The 24,544-nt window shown below is 36.1% G+C and overlaps 1 protein-coding gene across 1 annotated transcript in view; it reads left to right on the top strand.

The window, feature by feature from the left end:
- The window catches only part of SLC12A8 (solute carrier family 12 member 8), a 1,470,733-nt gene that overhangs the window by 335,752 nt on the left and 1,110,437 nt on the right, over positions 1-24,544 (top strand). Inside the window, exon 2 of the mRNA XM_044075012.1 lies at positions 8,126-8,272. Within this exon, the coding sequence (XP_043930947.1) occupies positions 8,126-8,272 (147 nt within the window). The remainder of the gene's footprint in view (positions 1-8,125; positions 8,273-24,544) is intronic.

The following is a 24,544-nucleotide window of genomic DNA, read 5'->3' as shown; positions in this document are numbered from 1 at the left end:
ATAGGAAATTTTGTATGAGTACTTTTATTCCTGTGGGCTTTTACTTGAAATTGTGTCAGTTGGAATGTCCTGGTTAGCAAGTGCAGACAGAAAAAATATATATTGGAAAGTTATCCATCAGGCTTAACTTGTAGCTGCAGCTTTCTAGCTGAAAATGTGATGGCCAAGCATCCTTTTAGCATTGGGAGTCTTTTTCTCCAAAGCAGTGACTAAGCACTTCTGAATGGTTTTGAGTGTGACAGCAAGCCATTGTTAGCTAGCCATAATGAGGAAGGATGACAGAAAGTACAAGGCAGGAGTTATGCATAAGCTAAATTATGTGGCAGCCATGCTGGCTATTTAGGCATTCTGTTTTTTTTTTGTTTTCTATAGGGATCCCACCCTGGGTTTGAATGAAAGGATTCTGCAACTTGTTTGATGCTGCATTTTCTTGAAGATGGTTTACTGACTGTTTGCAAGCTTATTATCCGATACAGGTGATCAGTTTTTGAACCTGTCCTGAACTGATTTTTTCTGGGTGTGTTATATTCCTACAAAACCTGCTCCCATTTGTATGATGCCTCCAGTGTGTGTGTGCATCAGTAGACTACCCTTATAAATACTGACCACATATGAAGATTTACATAGTCACCCTGAATGCACTAAAGTGCAGTGGTTTGCTGCATTCCAAGCCATGTTGCATGCAAGTAGTGACTCTGAAGACAATGCAGAGCCAACCGAATCAATGAATTTCTAACTTGAAGGTGCTGCGGCATATCCTGCTGGATCTATTATTTTTTTTTATTCAGACTGCACATCACCTTTAACCGTAGCTCCACTGAAGCTCCTCCCTAATTGGGCTAGAGTAATTTTTGAATAAAGTGAATTGAAATATGCTATGTGTTGTTTGTGAATGAACTATTAATGCGACTAATGCAGAATAATGTTAAGTCAGTGGGGAAATTAAAATAAATAAATAACAGCTCTTGATGGGGAGGAGAGTATGCAGCAGTACATTTTATTTTACTTTATTTAGTTTACATTTGTTTACCAGGATGGTCCGACTGGGACAGTGCCCATTTTCATATCAGAGTACATGCAAAAATTATGAATTTAAAGATAACAGTTAACGGCCTTTGAAAACAAAATGGAGGCTTATAAAGAAGCAGAGGTACCCTATGTATGCACCTGTATAGACTTCTTAAAAATGATTTCCTTTTGCAAGGGGTGCTATAATTTACTTTTACTTTTTTTAATTTTTGGTATATTTATCTTGTCTTATAGTTACATATTTTCTTAAATTGCTACTTTTTATCAGAATGCTTGGGTAGTTTTTATATCCTCAGATATAATTTTTTCTTCAAGACATAATAGTCATTTGTACCAGGTCTTAGAAGAGTACTGTACTGCTGTTTGAATATAATATGTATGTAAATCATTGTGCCTCATTTGTATTCATGCCATCGTTCACATGTTTATGGTAATCCATGAATGCTTTTCTTAGGGGCTCGCATCAAGAAGAATGCCACGATCATGCTGTTGTTCAGTCCTAAAAGTTAATTTTGCATTCACTGTGTAGAATCATTGTTTGAAGCCAGTAGCAGTTCTACAGTGTTTTGGAAATTTTCCTGTAAACAGTAAGCCAAAAACGAGTACGCTATGGTCACTTCTCAAATGTTCGGTATTCAACAGTGATAAAGTAAGAGTGCTCACTGATGTTTGCAGTAAACTAGTGAGAAATGAAGGCACATCTGTAGCTTGGGGAAGAAGATGCTCGTACTGCTTTAAATAATAAAAATGTAGGGGTGAGAGGTTGTGCATCTTTACTGAAAACGTCAGTATGGGCTACTGCAATTATAATGAACCATTGTCTTTATTTGAGGAGAAAAGCATAGGGAATCTGTTTTCCTTTATTTTCGGGGCATAACACTGTAGATTTGACACTTAGTGTAACTAATCAGATTGCTGACCCTGAGAGCGTGGGGTCTGTGATGGGTGGGGATGGGGAATTGCTGGGGCTGAATGATGGGTATTATTTCCCTTGTACCCACACTTCCAGTTTAGTAGATATTGTGAGATGACAATACTGGTCATGATCATATGATATGTGTCATTACCTCAGGGTACTTTGCATGCTGGTTTGACTGCTGCTTGCTTGTAATGTCTTGGGTTTCCATTGCTCTGCTTGGTGGCAGGGGGTGTGACTTTGTGAAAACAGTGGAGAGCTTACTTTTTGTTTAGCATTTTTTTGATGTTGCATTTGTGTATGCATGTTTTTTTTTAATCTTATTAATATATGATGATAGAAGTGATTGAAGGGGACACTCAGTAGGGCTACGCAATGATGGCTGCTAAAATGCAGGCATTCTGACAATAATTTATTTTTGTCTGCAGTTTTCCTTATGGGGAATAGGTTGTGGCGCATCAAGGATATGTAAAGCCCATATAATAGATAACATAATTCATTTGTTTTAACAATTTTATAAAAATGAATAGTAAGTGTAGCAACAGTTTTTGGTATGTATTACTTATGTCAGGGAAGAAATGAATATTCAGAAAGTATAGGATCTGCCTTCCACTTCTGTAAATACACTGGAGAAGCATTAGCTTAAAAATAATCCTTTATGTTAAGCTGGGAATTAAACAGAAAAGCATCAACACCCTTTGACCAGACTGACAGAAGATATTAGATAAACCTGTCAGTGTTGTCCTTGCAGAAGTAATAATAACACTTCCTGTTCAGTAAGGCAAGGCAATGCCAAGCTGTTGCAGTAAACTGGTAAAAGTTAAACTTCCGAGGTGCATATGTGGCATATCCTGCTTATTGTTAGCTTTTAAGGAACAATTGAGATACATAGTGTTTGCAGTCTGTATTGAAAGTACAGATGGACATTGTGCAATGCATACAACTTAGGAAAAAAGTTAACCTTTTCCTTGTCAGTGAGGTTGAGTTGACAAACTTGTAACATTCATTTTTTGAAAGTCATTCCTGTTTATTATTAGTGTATCATATAAAGCATTTCTTAAAATTAAAAATATTAAATAGTCTAAACTAGAAAGAATGTATGGTTTTCTTTGGACCAGAGTACTTGAAACCTTTAATTTGAATTTGCATGTATATAAAAAAGAGAACTTAATCCATTTTCTTTCATAGAAATAATGAGCTTTTATAAGTCATTATGTGCAGGCAGGGTAATCTTTTTGATTTAATTTTATTCATTTCCCTTTCTGGTTTAGTGAGTTGCACATTGTTGTGGTCTACTTTAGTACAGTCTTTCACCTGAAGGATGTAAAAGCTTTTATACATTCATCTCTTTGTAATGTATTCTTACATCAGTAAAACTGCCAAGAAGCTCTCAAATGAAGGAAATAACTGCTTTTATGAAAAGTGTTTATTTTCCATTCCACTGTTTGCCATTTTTGGACATGTTGTCCTACTCACCTCCTGTTGTACTGGTCAGCCACTCTTGTCTACAGGCTAACATTTCTAGGAGTGTGGAGAGTACTGTTAAGTGCTTGAAAAGGTTAGCAGGAATTTTTAAGTGCACCTGTGGCATAGCTTCTTATGGTCGCCATGATCATTTACCTAGTCACGTTCCTATGGTCCTAAGAGATTCCCATTTCCATTGGGCTGTTGTTGGTCATATTGGCAATAACTGATAATAGAGTTGTGCTGCCTTGATGGACCCATATCTAAGCTTCTTGGAAAACACTGATGCTATATCTGCAGTAGATTCCTAACTAATTTTGATTGCTGCAAACTTGCTTGCTGCTTCTAGCCTGAGAGATGAGGTGCTACTCGTGTGTTGAAGCTGTTTGCATGCAAATAAACTTAATGTTTTTTATTTGCTAAGCTAAAAATATCTGCAGATAATATTCATTATACAGTATGACACTTAAATAAAAATAGACTAAATGCTGGGTGTTTGAAAAGACCAGAAGGGCACTTATAATGGTTTTATGTAAATTCTTTGTTATTACAGATAATCACAGCAGAACCATTTATGATGTGTTCTGTAAGTCATGCTTTTTTGTGATATTAAGAATGATGTTAACATGATTGTATTTTACACATTAAAATTTGATTGCATTTCTGTATGGTAAGGGTGTGGCTTATGCTGCAAATATACTAACAAGTACCAGGGTTACTCACAAGGGAAAACGTAAATGAACAAACAGACAAGAGTGAGGATATTACAGTATAAGCCACACCATAACTATGTCTTAATACTGTCATGCTGTGTTTCAGATGTATGACATTTTTATAAATGACACTTTTTGGTCTGATAAGGTACTCAACCCTGTCCTACTGGTTATCTATGTAAACAGTTTTTACTATAATATGCACTGTTATAATCACATTGCTGTTTATAAGCTAGCTTACTCTCCTTTGTCTTTCCTTCTACGTCTGCTTGCTTTTCCACATTTGCTTCCCCTATCATGTGGTAGTCTTCCATTTGGATTAAGTCATATGCAACGGGAAAAAAAAAAAAAAACTTTGCATTTTCCTGCCACAGTGTGTGCCCAGCCCTGCTTCACACCTTTTCCAAAATGTTTGTATCACCTTATGTATCACTTTACTACACGACTCTCTCCAAACATCTCAAACATAGCCATAGCTTTTTATCCTAAAACTTTGCCCACCACCTATCTCTATTTCAAATAACCAACTAGATTTTTACTGACCTCTGTTTTAAGGAATAATTTCTTAACATATGTCACACTGGCAACATATGTCACACTGGCTTATTTCTGTCACAACTAATACCTGTTGATTCCTGTATGCACTGATTTTTGTACTTATACTTCTTATATATGGTAACTCCACTTCTCCTTACTTTACTCCTGTCACTTATACAATGATACTGCAATGCAGTTGTATTTTATTGTGTCATGTATATGTCCATATTTTATATTTTTCTATTGTTGATGGTGTCTCTATTATTGTAGACCTTTTTAGTTTGTGTTATTGTAAAGTTTTTTTTCCCTGGTCTACCATTGAAAAGGGGCCTTTTTGTGCTCAGTTGGATCATCCTGATAAAGAAATGCAAAACGATATAAAAATAAATAAATACAGTGCATATTGCAGCATTGAAATCATTAATTGTAACTTCAGGATTTTTTTTAATATGTTTGAGTGTGCAGTTAGAAGCTAGCAATTTCCCTGACATGGGGAAAGAAAGTCCATACATTTAATAAAGAAATGTTTCTAAAATTTATAACAATTTTTTAAATCATTAAAATAGGACACAGCCATGGTTTGGTCTTACAGCACAGTTCATTTTCTTATGTTCTGTATGGGGATCTTGGAAAAATGAATTTATGGAGACAAGAATGGGGAGTCAGTGGGAATTCATTTTAAGACATGTTACTGTTTATATAGAAATAATTTAGTGATAAATTAAGATGCTGTAAAGTGGGTTGCTACATGCCAGGCATTTATTTTCATCACTTGATGGTTTGCATTGTGGTGATGCAAGTCTGTATAGGAATGGGTCATTAGTGCAATATATCTCACCAAAACTGTGGGTGCAGCAGAAATTATGAGTGGCATGGTTTTGGGTAGGTTTCTCCACTCAATCATACACCCAGAAAGCACAATTTAAGACAATTAGTAGGATTGCTAATTCATATACAGCACATCTTTGGGATGTGGGATCAAACTAGAGTACCCAGTAAAAATCAATGCAGGCACTGAGCAGGCATTCATGCAGTCTCTACACACTAGGCACACAGGAAACATAAATTGGGGAAACAAGTGGTGTAAAACAGCAACATTAACCAATGCACCATGGTGCTACCCATCTTGAAAGTTGAACTATGCAAATATATCTTGCATAGCTTTATCTGTAGCAGTATATTAAGTATGATATGGTATTAATGGAGCCAGATTTGTGTCATCACTGATGTGGAGATATTGCAGAGCCCTAGTTTTCAACATTCCTAGCTTCCCACACAGTGCCAGTTTGCAGCTGTTAAGGTCAGAGCTGGTACTGCCAATTCTTGTGATGCTTAAAAATGATCTTCAGTTCAAGGTAGCAAGGAAATGTTTAGTGCTGTCAAGGTGTGACAGCATTTACATGTATGTATATATGTTGAATAGTTCCTATCTGGTATAGCAGGACTGCAAAAATATAAAACGATTCATGGCTGTATGGTAGAAGTTTACCCACCTCTATATAGCCTATGGTACCACAACATTTTCTTTCTTTTTATGGTAGGTTGCTTTAGAAATCCTTCTGAGTTTGCTTTCCTCCACCTCCAAATACCTGATCATGAAAATCTCATTTAAGTCTGTATTTGCCAGTCACTGACCACTTCCAACCCTACCAAAGATTGCAGTAGACTTTAGGTATTCTTTTAAACTCCATCTTCCCTTATTTTGCAATAATGTTTTCCTGTAGTGCATGTCTGACTCCATGCTGCTGAAAGTTCCTCCTGTTGCATCTTTAGCTAGAAGTGCTCGACAGCAGCCCATACCAGTGCTAGGCTATGCTGTAAATGAATGTGTGAGCTCAGAGTCCTCAAACTACACTTCACAGAGAAGCTGAAATGGTTGTTAATTGCACACAACAGTTAATTCATATGGCAACTCAACGAAATTTGCAACTATGCTTTGGTAATTCATACGGCTGCCAATTTTCTCAGCCAGGGAAAAGATCAAGAAAGGGGTGTGCCTGTGAACAGAGGACGAAATCTCCTGAAATAAATAATTATACAAATTAAAAAAATATTTTTGATTTGGCCAAGGCCTAATAAAATAACTATTGTTGGGATCCCAGCTACAGAAAATTGCAGAAGCGTAGCTAGGAATTTCAGATTTGTACACCAAGTCCCGGTGATGTTTATTCTCCACAAAATTGCCTGTAGTATTCCAAAGATGAAATTAAAAATGCTGAACATTTACTAAAGTTGTCATTCTAAAATCCTTTAATTGGACAGCTATTGATATAGCAAGCATATTCCACCATGGTATAAATGCATTATGTCCTTTGGCTTAATGTATCTGAAGTTGAGAAATTTAGTGCCTTTGAGGGGTTCAAATTGTTGTCCTGTCAGAAAATTATTTGCATTCTATGCACTTGGGAACACCCATTTGAATTTGATTTTCTGAAATTTGTCTCAGCTTTTAGAGCTGGAACTCAGTTAGTACATGCCATGGGCAATGCCCACAACTGGCTCCAGCACAAAGAAAGGTGAGAACCAAAATCACCAAACAAAAAGTTCTTTAACCAAAGTTGAGGCAAAAAAAAGTTTTCATATGGTCTTCATTGTTCTCTGTCTTGATTGTTGTGTTTACAAACTGAACTCTCTTTCATTTATTAAAGGCAGCAAATAGCTGCCTCTTTGCTACATTGTATTAATGGACGTGCTGTTACTTTTTTGTAACACTTCTTTCCTATTCTCACATATTGACTGCCATTTAAGCAACCATGAAACCACAATTATGGATGCTTAAATGCATAACAAGAATGCTTGCACTTCCAGCCTTGGATGGATTGGCATCTTGGCAAAGCCACTAATTGCATCCCCTAACAGTTTGTGCTTTGGCCAGTCACTACCTTTGTCCTGACCTTGTTGCATCTCTGTAAGCTATAAATAAGCATTTCCCTACCACTTCCTCTTCACACTTATCCACTGCCTTTTACTTATTCTGTCTGTACCAGCATTTATCTCTCTCCCTTTGTACCCCTGCACTTTATATTCTTTTCTTCTCACTTCACCATTTTCTTCTTTCATTACATTGGACTTCATTAACTTTAATTTATGGAATTACTACCATCACCTCCTCACTCAGCCCTACCAGTTTCCTTCTTAATTACAGAAGTCACCTGTGTGAGATTAACTAGTTTAAGTGGATCTGCGATGAGATCCATGCCTTCCGCCACTGTACTGCGACTGGTATACTGCACGTTTACAAAAAGCCTTTTGTTGGCCTATTATTCTTCTAGTGTCTGAACAAATGAAAGTGTAACATTAGTGGTTATAGGCTTAATGTATTTATTTAGCCAGAGTTTATATTCATGTGTGATGGTTTTCAAACATAGGTCTCCAGGATTTCAACACTGTACTGCAGCTATTATGTTGCATTTTTACAACACGTATTTATTTTAATTGCCCTGTTACTCATTCTGTTATCCATTAGGTATCTCAGACACAGACTAGACCCTGGTGGAAAGTGCAGTTCTTCGTATGGGAACCAGTGCTGTTTGGGACTTGGGATGGAGTTTTTACATCTTGCATGATTAACATTTTTGGAGTAGTTCTTTTTCTCAGAACTGGATGGCTCGTGGTAAGTCTATGATGTATATTATTTTATTTATCATGTACCAGACAATGCGTTTCCTCAGAATGTATCAGACAATGTGTTTAGGCTGTTGTTTATGTGGTAATAATGAAGCACTGTCTTATCTGTACCTAAACAGAAGCGCGCACACAGTCTTAATTTGTATTACAGGATGGCTGAATAGTGTCTTTTATGGATACTACAATATTGTTCTATAGTAGTTTCAAAACAAAAAAAGGCAAAAAACAAGCCAGGGAACAGTACAAACAGAATTTAATGAGATAAGCGCTTTCGGAATAATCGATGCTCTTCCTTCATCAGATAGCAAATACAATACATTTACACAGATTTATAGTAAAACACGTTCCAATTAAATAATTAATAATTAATCAATTAATAAATCACATGTTAAAAACAATAACAGCAACTAACTTCACATCCCAGGATATGGTATGGTTAATGTATTAACATAATAAGTCGGAATGAATTCCAGTATATACCATAAACTAAAAAATGAGTTATATAAAATAACTCTGGTACACATTATTGAGATCTACGTGTCTCTCTTCTAACAAAAAGCTAATGCTTAAGTGCTAAAAGTTTAAGAAAGCATTTAATAGAAATGCTTTCATTTAGCCCTGGGGGAATATGGGCAACACTCTTAATTTGCCATAAAAGTTCCTCAATTTCCAATTTTATCTGCCATGGCCCGCCCCTCTCATCCTGTACCACTTGTTTTAATATAGTGAATTTAAAAGTATGGTTGGGAAACAGGTATGTGTGTTTAGCCAAAGCGTTTGTCTTATCTCCTTTGGCTATAGCGTATTGATGCTCATATATACGCTGTTTGAGTTTCCTTTCTGTCTTCCCTATATAAAAAGTGGTGCAATTTTGGCAAATAGCTATTATTGTTTTTAACATGTGATTTATTAATTGATTAATTATTAATTATTTAATTGGAACGTGTTTTACTATAAAACTGTGTAAATGTATTGTATTTGCTATCTGATGTAGGAAGAGCATCGACTATTCCGAAAGCGCTTATCTCATTAAATTCTGTTTGTACTGTTCCTAAACACAGCTTGTTTTTATGATATTTTAAAAGTTTTTTAAGTAATTTATTTGTTCAGTCGTTTATTTGATGGCGAACCAAGCAGGAGCAGTTTCGCAGCAGGCTTTATTTTCACAAGAAGAGCCGATATTTCAACCCTCTGATAACTGTAATGTTACATCCGGGGAGGCGAACGCCATCGGAAATCTCACGGCACTCATTCACGTTCTTATGGGTCGTGTGGACAATCTAACCCAGAGGATGGATGGCTTGCTACCTAGTTCGAATACAGTGGAACCCATTATTCAACCTAAAGTTAATCCAGCTAATGGAATTTTACAACCAACTTCAAACAATAACACCCCGCCAGCTTCTAACAGCCATTCCCCGCCAGCTTTTACTACGTACGGAACTTGGGGGGATCAACAATTTATTTATTTTATTTATTTTACATTTGTTGACCGGGCTAGTCTTACTGGACATATATCCATTTTCAGTAGAGGCCCGGGGAGAAAAGCTCCAAATACATGAAGTAAAACAATTATTACAAAAGTCCAAAATCTTTCAAACAACGAACAATTCTATTGAACCAAATGGACTCGAACGGAGAACAAGAGCTCAGGCACAGGATACCACACAAATTAGAAGTAGAACTCAAGAAACTTCCAACGAGCTTTTACCTTCTAACGAGCTCTCACCATCTAAGGACTAAGACAGTGGAGGTACCGATGGATCTGATTTCCACTGTCAGCTGTTGGATTTGTTTAACAAGCAAGGTTATGAGTTTATCAGAGCACTCATTAACTACTATAAATCTGAAGTTATTTGTTTAAAAGTTGAACTAGAAGTGTTGGAACAACTAATTAAATCCAATGATGATTTTCCTCTGTATAAATATGAATACACGAGGATTTTCAACAGTATTGAAGCTAGCATCAACAAGATGACTGAAACCAAAAAGAGGAAAATCACTAGGGACATACAGCAATATGCTAGTAATAAGGCATATCCTTCTCCACCACCTAGTTATGCTCCTAGCAATCGTTCCAATAATTTAAATGAAGAAAATTCTAGCATTGAAGGGTTGGGTGACAACAGTCCTGATATTGATTTTAACAATGCACCGGGGCAAACACCTACTTTGCGTAGGAGTGATCGAATTAAGAACAATCAAAACAATAATAATAATTGTCAAGCCCATGTCATTAATGGTAACTCCCAACCATCAACTAGCCACCATCAGGGTTTTCAAGTGGGCCAATTCAACCAAATGAAGAAAACAAAAGTGATGGGCAACCAAGGACGAACAAAGAACAAGAGGAACCAACGAAGGAAATAAGTAGGATTGACTCACTAAACCCACAAATTTTAACAAACACAAGAGGGGACTTTCACATCTATAATTATACAGATTCGGCCATCCCCCAAGAAATTATTGATTTTTTTTGCGGTGGGTTTAACTTTTGTACCTGATTCCCATATGAATCTGGTGAACACCATTGTTGACCTTAAATTATTTTCACGGAAAATCAATCTCACTGCCTTACTGGGTTCTACTTCATTAGTCAACAGCTCATTTAGAGTGCCTAGCTTGTTTAACCCACCCTTGCATCCTAATATCCTCTGTTTTGAAAAAATGTGTGAGATTGATTTCCGATCTCTAGGTAATCACATAAACGAAAACAAGAAGGAGGGTATTAATATAAAAAACAACAAAATTAAGAATGTTGTCCATATTCCCCCAGGGCTAAATGAAAGCATTTCTATTAAATGCTGTCTTAAACTTTTAGCACTTAAGCGTTAGCTTTTTGTTAGAAGAGAGACACGTAGATCTCAATAATGTGTACCAGAGTTATTTTATATAACTCATTTTTTAGTTTATGGTATATACTGGAATTCATTCCGATTTATTATGTTAATACATTAACCATACCATATCCTGGGATGTGAAGTTGGTTGCTATTATTGTTTTTAACATGTGATTTATTAATTGATTAATTATTAATTATTTATTTGGAACGTGTTTTACTATAAAACTGTGTAAATGTATTGTATTTACTATCTGATGAAGGAAGAGCATCGACTATTCCAAAAGCGCTTATCTCATTAAATTCTGTTTGTACTGTTCCCTGGCTTTTTTTGTTTTAAAAGTTTTCTATAGTAGTTTCCACTATGTCATGAGGTATTGCAAAAATAGTTTAGATATTAAAACATGTTTCACCTTGGGCAAGAAATTGCAGTAAGCTTGCCTAATATTTGGGTCATTCATATAAATAAATTTCCATTCAAAGAAACAGAAGCTGGAGAACCCATCTAAAGATATACTTACCTGCAATAGTATTCTGCTTTATATTTATTTAATTATTCAAATTATTAATTACAAAAATAATTTAATCAAAACAGTGTGTTGTATTAGAGAGTGGAAGAGATTACAGACTTGAAAAAGGCAATGCATTATTTTGCTAAAAAATACTGCATTATGGCCTCATTTTGCAATGAAGTAAAATACAAAGTTATTTGATGTGAATATAACAAATGCAGTTTGTTTCAGATTTACAGATAGTCATGTTCGGCTCAAATTCTGATTCTAGATCCACACTCCTCATTTGCTTTGTAAGTTAAGAAAAATTGGGTATCAGAGAAATGAATAAATGGACAGAAACAACAAACTGCACGCAAAAAAAGCAGTTTAGAGATTCTAAAATGGTTGCACTCTGAACAGCAGGTTGACTTGAGATCACCCAATATGAAAATGAAAAAAAAGAAGTAAAAAGCCAATAAATTTAACCATATGGATAGATTTCAGCTACTAGCTACTGACAATACTGCCTGAATGTCAGCAAAAAAATAAATAAATAAAAAATAAAAAGTCTGGAAAATGTAAAACAAAATCAAGTCGAAAAGCGGAAGAAAAAACTGTTGGGAAGAATCATGCAACTCTTCAGCTAAAAGCAGTTCAGAGTTTAGCTTTGTACAAGGGATGGCTTCTAGTAACTTAGGAAAAACTAAATCAAATGCATTCAGAGATGTATAAAATAAGTGCTAAACAGGAGGAATATATAAAGTCAAATGACAAAGTGATGGAAACAATACGATGGTAATGAAGTGCCTGGAGAGGCTGGTCAAAGATCATATAGCCTCAGTCTTACCTGTGATGATGGACATGCTGCAATTCGCAAACAGGACAAACTGCAGTACATGAGATGCTATTTCACTAGCTCTTCATGAAACACTGAACCACTTAGAAGGCAAAAACTTCTGCCTTCAACACTGTCATCCCTCAGAACTCATATCGAAGCTACTTTAACTGAACATATACTCTCATTTATGCAATTGGATTCTGAGCTTCCTTACTGAAAAGCCTCAAAAGGTTTGTGTGGGAGGAGACAGCTCCAGAAGTATCATCCTGAACACAAGAGTACTGCAGGGGTATGTCTTAAGCCCTCTCCTTTTCACTCTGCTGACACATGACTGCATGGCCAGACATGAGAAGAATAGGATCATCAAATTTGTGGATGACACCACTTTTATCGGCCTGGTCAAAGACTGAGAGGAGGAGGCCTACAGGAATGAGATTGATCAACTATTGGTCTGGGGTGACAACAATCTAGCACTGAATGTTAGCAAGACAAAGGAATTGATTGTTGATTTCGGAATATATTAAGTACCAAACAAACCTTTAGTGATGAAAGGGATGACAGTGGAAAGGGTTAAGAGTACAAAGTTCTTGGGTGTTTATATCATGGAAAACTTATCCTGGTCAGTCCATGTATCTAGCACAGTCAAAAATGCTCAGCAACACATGCACTTTCTAAGGAAACTTAGGAAGGCAAAATTACCAAGCTCCATACTTCAGAACTTTTATAGGGGCACCATTGAAAGTGTCATGACCAACAGCATTACGGTTTGGTATGGGAGCTGTAACAGTCAGGATCTGAAGGCTCTCAAGAGAGTTGTAAGGTCAGCAGAAAGAATCAGTGGCACCTCCCTTACATCTCAGGAAGATCTACACAAATGCCGGTGCATCGACAGGGCCAAAAAGATTTCCAGTGATCCAATGCCTCCTGCCAATGGTCTGAACACTCGCCTCTCCTCAGGCAAGAGATACAGAAGCCTGCATTGTAAGATCACCAGACTAAATAACAGTTTCTTTCTTCTCTCCATTAGATTGTTGAAAAACAAACCATGAGTCTGTCAACACTCAACCACTTCTGTTACATAACTAGCCTATCAAGTGACTTATTTTAGGGATATGCAATAACCAAGTGCAATACTAGGTAGCTCACCTACCACACTGAAGGACTGTAAAGTGCAATATGCAAACTGTGCAATAATTCAGTCTAATCATAGATATGCTGCTACTTTGAGAATATTACCTTCATATTGTTACTTGTCTTCCTTGTCTCCTGTTCCGGGGGGTGGGTGTGGGTCACTGCTATCCTACTTTATTTACTAACTGCTACTTATTAAGTTTCTACTGAGATATTTTATTAATTTGTCTCTGTATATATGTGCAACTGTTTCCTTCATTGAGAACAAAGCATTGTAAATTTGTTCAGCTACACTGCTGTGTAGTTCACAATGACAATAAAGTTTTCTTTGACTTTGATAGAAGTGAAGGAAAGATTGGCTTAAGAAGAAATGTTTCAAAAAATAGTAGCACTCGAAGGAAAAACATGCATAGAAAATATTAGATTTTCTGCTATACCAGAGAATCTGGAGGGAATAGATGGCATTCATTTTATGAAAGTACAAATAACTGGACTGGTGTTCCATTGCAGGATTTTTTAATTGAAAAGGTGTACCATGTATATCCTCCAAATTTGGCCATGAGAAAGAAACCAAGACCTATAGTAGTAAATATTCTGTTATACCAGCAGAAAGAGCTGTTCCAGAGAAAATTGTGGCAGAATGGAAAAGTATAAACAATTGGGAGCATCTGTGTGCTTGTAGAAAATGAGTACTCGTTGTAAACCAGCCAGAAGAGAAGCAAGTTTATCCCTGAAGCAGGGGATGTCCAGGGGCAAGAGGGAGATTCAAGCTGCTATTTTTTCTTGGTGGATCAAAAAAAAAATGGATGCAGAAATGGATGCAGAACAGGTTAAGGAGGGAATAGAACAGTTTACATAACAAACAGTGAGCCAGCAAGCTGAAGATGACTATGCTTTCTCATTCTTCTGACAATAGCAATGCTCATAGAGTGAATTTGCCATTGAAACATTTTTCATAGTTCTAAAGGAAAATGTTTGAGTGACGGAATAAAGCATAGGAACTGACAAAAAATTAGAAGTACCTTGGACTTGAATCAGAGACTGGTGTTGGGTGCTCATAAGATGAGGCCTGATAGCAGCAATAACGTGAATGCAGGAAATAAATAAAATAATTGTAAAGTTTCATTTCCATAAGATACAGTTTGAACATGAGAGTTGTGCTTCTGCAAGAAAAAGTGATTAAGGCAGACTGGAAGTTTGTTGACTGTGTTAGAATCATGGGAAAACTCTAAAGCATAATTTCTGCTTTGTCATCAGTGTTTAAAGGGACAATGGAGGGACTGAAGATGTAACTGTAAGTAATAAAAAAAAGTTTTTGTTCATGTAATAAATGTCTTTTTTCACTCTGTCTTTGCTTCATACTTTTCTGTTGTCCCATTGCCCTCATCTACCACTGAGGGTCCTCTTCCACCCTTAGATTTTGTTAGACTTGGGGCTGGAGTCAGAGTGAATCTTTACAGCACCCTGGGGTATCATGTTGGTGAACATGTCTGCTTGGGGGATTTTTTTATTTAATGACCTGCCCTTATCTTCACCCCAACCCTGTATTTATCTATTTTGTCTGAGGGCTACTTCCCTCTAGGGACCATGCCTCCTTTCATGGAGCACCTAGACAAATAACTTCCCCAGGGTAATGTATGCCCATCCTTCACTACCAGTACCGCAGGTGCCTGAACTGCTAATCAGACCCAGGATAACCCATCATATCATAGCACTAGGTGTGTGCATAATAACATCTTGAAGTAAACTGCATGTTGTACTGTAAAATAAGCTGCATATTTTATGAATAGGTACTTTAAATGTCATATGGGAGAGTCTCATCAGTGATTGCTGTTTATACTAGAGATAATAAAGTAAGAAAGTACTTTTTCTTGACTGCAACTTGTCCAGTATATATACTGTAACAAGATAAAGGTTGGATATAAGTAATATGATATTGTGATCTTGTGTTGTTGGGGTAAATTGTACTAATAGTATTATAGGTGTATCAAAATATAGTAATTCTCCTGTTTTTGTACAGGGTGAGGGATAAACAAATGTTCTTGATGTATGTTGCAGACAATAGATTTGTTTTTCCGTAAGTAAACAAGTTATGAAATGGTAAGTATAAAAATTATACCTGTCTAGTTTTTGAAAAAATAAAAAGCTGTTTGTCACATTTGTGAAGCTATTAGCTGTTTTCTTCATCAAATGCCAGAGATGGTGGACAGAGTTTGTACAAGTGCAGTTAATTAATTAATCAACAGAAGTTTCTGAAAAATGCACCCTGAAGCATTTGTCTAAGAAATATCACAATTAGTATTTAAATGAAACTAACAGGCAATTCAGTGAAAATTAATAAGATGATAGAGGTGAATACCTTTTAAGTAGTTGCATTCCTAGCAGCTTTAGTGTTGTAGCTTTAGTGTTTAAATATTGAGTATAACAGTACAAGATAAAGTTGATTTATCTAAGGATAGCCAGTGCAGTATTTCTGAATAGTAAACATCAGTTAACTGAGTGTGTGCAAGTTTTACAGATCTGGGAAGGGGGGATAGAAATAGGACAATGATAGATGTTATCAGTTCAAGAGAGCACACAAGCTCTAGCATGCACTTTTCAGCATGGTTAAATCTGTCTTTAGAATAGGTAAAGCCAGTGAGTGCAGTTGCCTACTTGGGGCAACTACCCTTTTTGGAGCTTAAGAAAATTTTGGATGTATTAATTAGCTGTCCACAGGCAATATTTATAGGTAGGGACTGGAACTTGATTTTCAGTACTGAAGATGTATCAAGTATGTATAGTTCTGTGTTTTTTTTTTTGTGAATTAAAAGAGGATGGCAAGTTTAAAAATGTATGTTGATTCTTCTTTCTTGAGTGTTTTTATTGAAGAAAAAGGTCTGGGAAAATGTGACATGGGTTCAAACAGAGATGAGGTGCAGCAACTGCATACACGATCAGCCTGGCATGCATTGATGTGTGCATGTAAATTGCAAGTTAGAAACATATCCAAAAGAACTGTCATAAAGAATAAGTGAAAGTAATATTTTTTTACCAGAATGACTGCCTTATCAATTTTATCATAGAATATCAATGGCATTACATGTACATACAAAAAGCAAAGTGTTATGAATTATGTGAAGAACCATAGGTTTCAAATAGCAATGTTACAGCAGACACATTTAGATAGAATTGAACATGAATTTCAGAAAGAAGAGACTTCACAATGGATATTCAACTGAGTCTCAGGGACAAAGCAAAAGAGTGGCAGTAATGTAGATTGTGAGGGGGGCACTAATAGTGCTACAAAGAAAAATAATGACATTAGTGGTAGGTTTGTGGTGATAAGAGGTTACTGGCAAGAAAGGAGGATTACACTAGCAAACATTCATATTCCACCTAGATCTTCTGTTATGGAGCTTAAGAAAATTTTGGATGTATTTATTAGCTATCAGCAGGGAATATTTATAGGTATGGACTGGAACTTGATTTTCAGTGCTGAAGGGAAAATATAATAAAAAAGGGTTGATTTCAAATAGAATATAAATAGTTGGAATGGACAATATGAATTTACTAGCAGAAGCTCTGCTTGAATTTATATATTATTCCCCATGGTATAATAACTGGGTTAAATTGTGGAATGGGTAGTGAAAATTATTTCAGAGCTATAAGAGAAGATAGGCATTTCTTTTTGAAGGAATAGCAAGTGGATGGGATAAAATGAACATAAATTTTAAAACAATGTGGAAATAAGACAGAGGGAGAAGGGAAAACAATAGTAATTAATAGCAGGGGTTGTCAGAGGTTAAAATATTGCAGAAGAAGGGCAATATATAGAAAAAGAAGAAGACAAGCAATTGCTGAGTACTGAAGGGAAAATAAGGTGGTATTTGGGTAATATACACGAGTTTAGAAGCAAGTATTTTAATGACAACTACAGAGCATAAAAGCACTTAGCACAATGATTTAGGAAACCAAAAGTAGATTTTGTTATTGCCAAAGTTAGGGAGCATATGACAAGTAAAATAACCAGAGATCCCTTAGAGGTATTAGAGCCTCAATCCTCACCACTGGCACCTGTGAGGGAGATGTTCACTGGGAGGATAACATGTACACATACAGTATTTCCAGATGCAGCTATCTGCATCAAGTACAATTTCCCTTAAGAGCACACACAGACCACATGGGGCTGGTTTCTCCCTCTTCCTCCAGATCCCCAATAAGACTCCCCACTGGCACAGCTATAGAGTTGATATCTCAGCTAAGTGACCAAGCCAAGACCGTCAGTGCCCTCTCTGTCCAACCAGTGCTTCATGTCCCTGCCAAAGTACCTCACACACACACACACACACACACACACACACACACACACACACACACACACACACACACACACACACACACCTGGGAAAGGCTGGCACAGGTGTACTAGCTATGCCCCCCACACAGTGTCACCAAATAAACATGGGTATTCACAAAACTTTAAATATCTCTACACACATCAGCCACAATGAAAGGTTTAAATACATTTAATAAATAATAAATAAATAAAAGGTGGTCACAATACTATATATATCTACACTCATACATATAAATACAAAATTATCAAGAAAAGGTGGCTTTATTTGCAGATGATATTATGTTATACATGATAAATACTGGCTGCCTAATTAAATCAGCTGAAGCATGTTACATCATTCATCATATAACAGCAATATATCAACAAGTGCTTTTAACTAAAGCACAAAGCACAATATGTAAGTAAACATAATCAAAAAAATGATAAAATGACGCCTCAATGTTATATGGAATTTTTTGAGAGATTTTTCAATCAATATGGGGATATAAAATTAATGAATGTTAAAAAAAACAAAGGTTTTCCATTAATTATGTACCCTGTACATTATTCATGCATGCAGTATTTATTTATGGGATGAAAGAAATCTTGTAAAGGCAGCTAGCTAAAGATAAAGAAGAGACTAAAAAAAAAATAAAATAAAACTGACTGGATTCTCCTTTGCACATCCTTAATTTGAAGGGATATCTAATTGAATATTGTATTGGCTCATAAACAGCACACATTTTAGAATTAAACCTACATGAGAATGGAGAAAGGAGATTTGCCAGTACAAATAACTACAGAGGGACTGTAAGCGAGTGGAATGAAGCCACAAAGATGTTTGGACTGCAGGCTTGTGACTGTATTCACTACCATAGACTGATATCAGTGCATAGGTAAAGAGAAATCACCAGTGACACTGGAGGAGGTGATGAGTTGGGACAAAGATGGGATACACCTTAGTTTCCAGATGCAGACACACACACACACACACACACACACACACACACACACACACACACACACACCCCTGGGAAAGGCTGGCACAGATTTACTAGCTATGCCCTACTTCTGTCCAGATTATAAGGTAGTTACTGCCACCAGACACTAAAAAGCCAGCTACTCTAAGGCTCTTACAAGGGTACCCAATTATACTGATTGAAATGTTAACATAAATGGTAGTGTTTTGACCAATGCAGCAAGGGTTTCAGGAGTGGCCACAGAGTCACCAATTAGATATGAGTGCTCTCAAAGGTTAAATATTCTGTAATGGACCAGCCACAATGGAAAGTTTAAATAGATTTAATAATAAATAATAAAAGAACATGAGCATACTAAATATCTATTTACAATAAACACCAGAGTGTCAATCACAGGAAATATAAAAGTAACACAGAGGAATAGATCTACATAGATACAGATAAAACAGTACTTAACTAATCTCACTATATTTCCTTGACCGATCTGAAGAATACTATTCCCTGGTCACCTACTAGAGCAAGGCCAGATGGACCAGGTGAGGGATCTTCTCTGTCAGGTTCCAAAAGCAGACTGAAATGAGGCTTTAGTCTCACCTAGTATTAAAATATAATTTTTAGTGATGAATTACAGAATAACATCACATAACATGTCAAGAAAATATAAATAGCTCACAACGGTTAGCTGCACAAAACCAAACAGTCAACAGGTAAAAAACAGTTTTATTGTTTTTTATCACATAACATGTGGTCATCTGACTTCTGGTTCCCATGCTACTGTCCCTTGGCTAGAAGCTGTCAGGAGTTAGCACATATGTGTCAATAATACACACACACAGAGCCTTGCTATGATTTGCTTCAGCTCCTGGAAGTCATAAAACAATTTCAAACCTCCACCTTTCCAGAGTAGCAATTAGTTCACCCCAAAGACAATGCAGAAAGCTTCCTACTACAGACTTTTTGTCTCTGGCTGCATTGAAAACTGTAAGATACAATCTTTATGGCCTAAACCAGGTAATTTAATTTCAAACTATTTTCAAAGTTAGGTGGATTGAGATTAACTTCTTCTCTTCCAGTATCCTCTGTTAAAACATGTACATTTAAACAGTTACAATAATACATATGTATTTCTTTTTCTGAACAGCAGGACACACTGTTGTTACATTTTTAACACAAGCAGATTTACAAATACATTTGTCAACACAAGCATCTGTACAAATCAGTTTGATATACAAATGACATATAATTCTTCACAATATTCTAGCTAGTTGTGCTGGCATATGTTACACATCCACTTCCCTACTTCAGCTGGCATAGCTGGCAATACCTCACATAGTCACAGGGTATTTAGAATATTGCATGCTAACTATAATCATTGATCAGAAGAGTTTAGAAATGATTAGGAAGAGAGAATGGAAAATAAATTTGGAAGAGAACAATGGGAGGATGTGTATATGGCTCCCAGGTATGCAACAAATTCCAGAATTTTAAGCTTTTTCTTGGAAGTGTTTGCATAGGCATTTTATACCTCAGGCAGATTTCAAAGAATTTTTTTCTCTAGTAGATAGCAAATGTTGTAGGTGTGATGTGGAAGAAAGAGGTAAATGGGAGTATATGTTTTGGAAGTATAATGAGTTGGCAGATGTTAACTATTCCCTACAGAGTACTCTGCCAGAAATATTGGGTGAGCAAATGTCTGTAATTAAGGAAATAATTATTTTGAGTTGGGATACAGAATCTGGATTGCCTACACATGGCAAGGCCTTGTTAAACTTAATTCTGTTTGGTGCCAAAAAAACAATTACTAGAAAATGGAAATCAAAGTATAAACCGACTGCATTTGAAATATTAAATATTGTAACTGCTAGAAGAGAGATATTAAGAAAAGGGAAGGAGCAAATTACATTGTAATAAATAGAATTTGTGGGAACAATACATGCAAAATAATGTTCAGGAGGAGGAGTGAGGTTTAAGGGAAGGCAGGAGGTGAGAATTTCGGTAATATTGGACTGTTGCCATTTATAAAGAAAGAAATTATATGTGGTATGTAATGAGTATAAATGGAAACTATATATGGTTTATCTTTTTTATTAATGTGTGTTTGCTTACATCTTAAATGATTATTTTCCTTCTCTTTTTAAAAACGTTTTTTAAAGTATCTGTTTTTGTAGGGGAGAAGCCCCACTGCACCCTATGTGAAAGAGCATACCCCGTATCTTCCTTTACTTACATATATATTAAATTGATATTTACACAATACTGGGGAAAAGAGAAAACACCTAGTATGGGTAAAACATGGCTCATCCAACTACAGGCTCACAGCAGAGCTTGAAATATTTTAGACCATTCCAGGAGTTGATGCTTGGGAATTTTTCAATGTAATGCTATATTTCTGTAAGATCTGTAGTTAAATACATGTGAATCTCCCATTCATTCATCTTTACAATTTTCTTCCTGCAGTTTACCTCCTAAGTCAACAGAATCATTTGGTAGATTTTCAACAGATGGGTAATTTTGGCACCCAAATAGCAGTGAGATCCTGGAATTTTTTCAAACAGTAGTGAAACAAAGAGCATGCTAGTGGTGGGCATATCTGCCACTTACCTGAATATTTAACATCCAAAATTTTGCTCCCTCTTTAAGCACCATTTGATTTAGATATTAAATGTTTTCTGTTTTCCCCAAATCAGATATTATGTTTGTTTTCTCACCAATACCTTTGATCCAAAAGGTACTTCTAAAGCCAGTCAGGACAAAATAAAACAAAATCTTGAGCTATAGCTTGGCCTAGACAGCCATGGTTCTGTACTAACACAGTGACAGGAGAGAGACAGAAAGAGGGCATTTTACTTGAACCTCAAGCCACTGAAATTTCCATTTAAAGGTTATTAATTCCAGTAGCAACTTGTTTACTTCAGAAGTGCTAGTAATTCTCAGTTATGCTAAAGTAACTCTTCAGTAGTGGTACAGATTTGTATTTTGGGCATGTTGATAATATGTAGATCCTTTACATTGCTCTTTTCTAAGACAGGTAGACTATTTAAGTCACCCTTTCTGAAGTTAAACTAGCTTTAACTTACTCTTGTGTCAGAATTCATGTTTCTGCCATTTCAATGTGCATTCCTGTTTTTCGGCAAATATTAGGAATACTACAAAATCATTCCATTAATAGTTTCCTTCCTTAAATGCATTGTACACTCAGGATCACTACACAAACAAATCTCTGTTTCCTGATATTTCAGTTTTATGCTAAATAGGTTGACTACCTCCATTGGAACTCCATTTGAACTATCATGTTATGTGGACACTGTGTTTTTTTTTTTACAGCCACTTTAGAATGATGAATTTTGATATTACTAGTATTGATGAATAAAACGTCTTATTCAGTCTGCAACATAGAAGGGTTGTCACTAAAGGCCAGTCCTCCTTATATGTCAGAGGTGTTATTATCTGTTACTGATTTATCTATCTTAAACCAATCTATTCAGATGAGATTCTTCTACTCAAGAAAAAAGGCAGATAATACCTCCTTACCTTAGATCTTCTCATACAGTTACAGTTTGAGTACTGTAACAAAAGAACTTGCTGTCTCTGAAAATTTATCATTTTTTGTGTCCTTCAGATAGAGGTTCACCTTATCTCAAAAAACTTTCTTCAATATTTAACTCATTTTGTTAAAATAAATACAACAAAGCACTACAGTATCAAGTTAGAGATCTTTCTGTTTGGGCAGCAACTTTGTCTTTATTTGCTTCTGATGCTTGCATATCATCAGCACCCTTGCAGTTAATTGCCCCATTCCTTCCCCATCACTGGGATGAAGGTTGACTGCGAGGTGCCATCATTTAGGCAGCTATCAGGAATGAGTCAGTTTTTTTTCAGTGCCCAGTGTCCTCTGTTCATACTTGGTTCACAGTGGAAGGGGGCTTGCCTGTGGTAGTCTTTCTTCAGTTCTAAAAGAGACATCACCAGCAAACAGCCATGTCCTTTCATCACATAGCTGACTGGTTACTGACAGCCATCCAGTTCCCCTGTGAGAGATGAGTGAGGTGAGCTCCTTTAATTCTGCCCCTCCTTGCTTTGCTCCTACAGCACTGGGGATTCTAATTAAACCTCAGTCACTTTGGTTTCAGCCAGGGCCCCATGTCTGGATTATAGTTAGAAAATGTTTCCACTCAGGACATTTTAGAAGGAACTACCAGAACAATTGTTCACACACCCACAAAACACAAAGTCTGAAGCTTGCTCTATGAGTAAGACCGGGATTGGCATGGCTGTACTACTGGGGATCCTGTAACTATGATCCTGCTTGAGTGCCATTGTTGAATAACTTTGCTGTCATTTGTCCTTTTCCTAGTTTCCACTGGTGTGAACATAGCCTACACTTTGTTATGGTTTTACCTTTGTTTATATGTAGTTATTAAGTACATGTATTATCTATAGTTAGATAAATGCTATGTCTTTCAGCTGCATGGCTTCTCCTCCCTCCAACTATTATACACATATATTAATCACAACTAACCAGTTTCACTTGTTAACTATAATTCTGTGTGAAAATTGTTAATGCATTCAGTCAGATCAACTTCTCAAAAATGTGCTTATTCATTTACTATGAGGAACGAGTTCTAATAAGCATGCCAGTGTGTATATGCACTAAAGCAGCATAAGCAATAATTAAATTTTGTATTATTTTTGTAATTGCTGTTGCCTGCACACAACAGTTACATTTTGTATTATTTTGTAACTGTTATTACCTGCATACAACAGTTACATTTTGTATTATTTTGTAACTGTTGCATGCAGGCAAATATTATTCATGTTCTGCAGTTTATCATTGACAACTGCTTACTAAAAGAACACCATCTTTGTTTGTTGTCTTTACTGACTAGCATTTGTTAGATAGTCTCATAGGTCTCTGGGTTTCCTTTCCTTTTAAAATGGAGATATAGGTAAATTTTTTCTCATGAGATGAGCTTTACTTGGCTTAAAACATTCCTGTTTGCAAAGGCTTTCTCAAAATAGTTTGTTTGTTGCTATTTGTGAACAAGCAGATATATGTGTGTGTGTGTGTGTGTGTGTGTGTGTGTGTTGTAACTGTTTTAACTGATAATAATTTAGCCAAAACCTGTTTCTGCATTCAGTGTTTCAGTGGCAGGAAAAAGTAGTTACTTCCACCATTTGCTGCATTCTACCTTTTGAAGTGCTGAGGATAGGCTAATTTGTTTTATTAAGATAGGCTTTTGTTGCTGTAGAACACACATTCAGTTAAGTGTGCATGAGTGTGCATAGGTACATTACACAAGTAAGATGTATGGGGTAGCTTACAGTGTGACTTGAAAGGATTGTGAGTCTGGATCTAAATGTTTAGACCAGGAATACATTATTTTGTTTACAAAAATTAAAATAGTCAATTGGACTAAGCTAGAATATTTGCCTCTGATCAGTAGCTTGCAGTGACTGTTATTAATTTTATTTGCATAAACTGGATATTATTACATTTGTGTTGCTAAGTTGTAGCCTCTTGTTGAATTTATGTCTAGCATCTTCTCAGTAAATATGAAAGGATTCTTAATTGCATAACTGTTACAGAATTAATTATCCACTTTTAAATCCATACTTCAACAACTAAATGCATTGAGAGCTGAATTGATTTATTCTTTC

This window comes from Protopterus annectens, chromosome 6.part0 (genome assembly GCF_019279795.1).
Source record: "Protopterus annectens isolate FY-2018-M chromosome 6.part0, PAN1.0, whole genome shotgun sequence".
NCBI lineage: Eukaryota > Metazoa > Chordata > Ceratodontiformes > Protopteridae > Protopterus > Protopterus annectens.
Note: the sequence above shows the minus strand (reverse complement) of the source record. Positions and strands in the feature narration are given on the sequence as shown.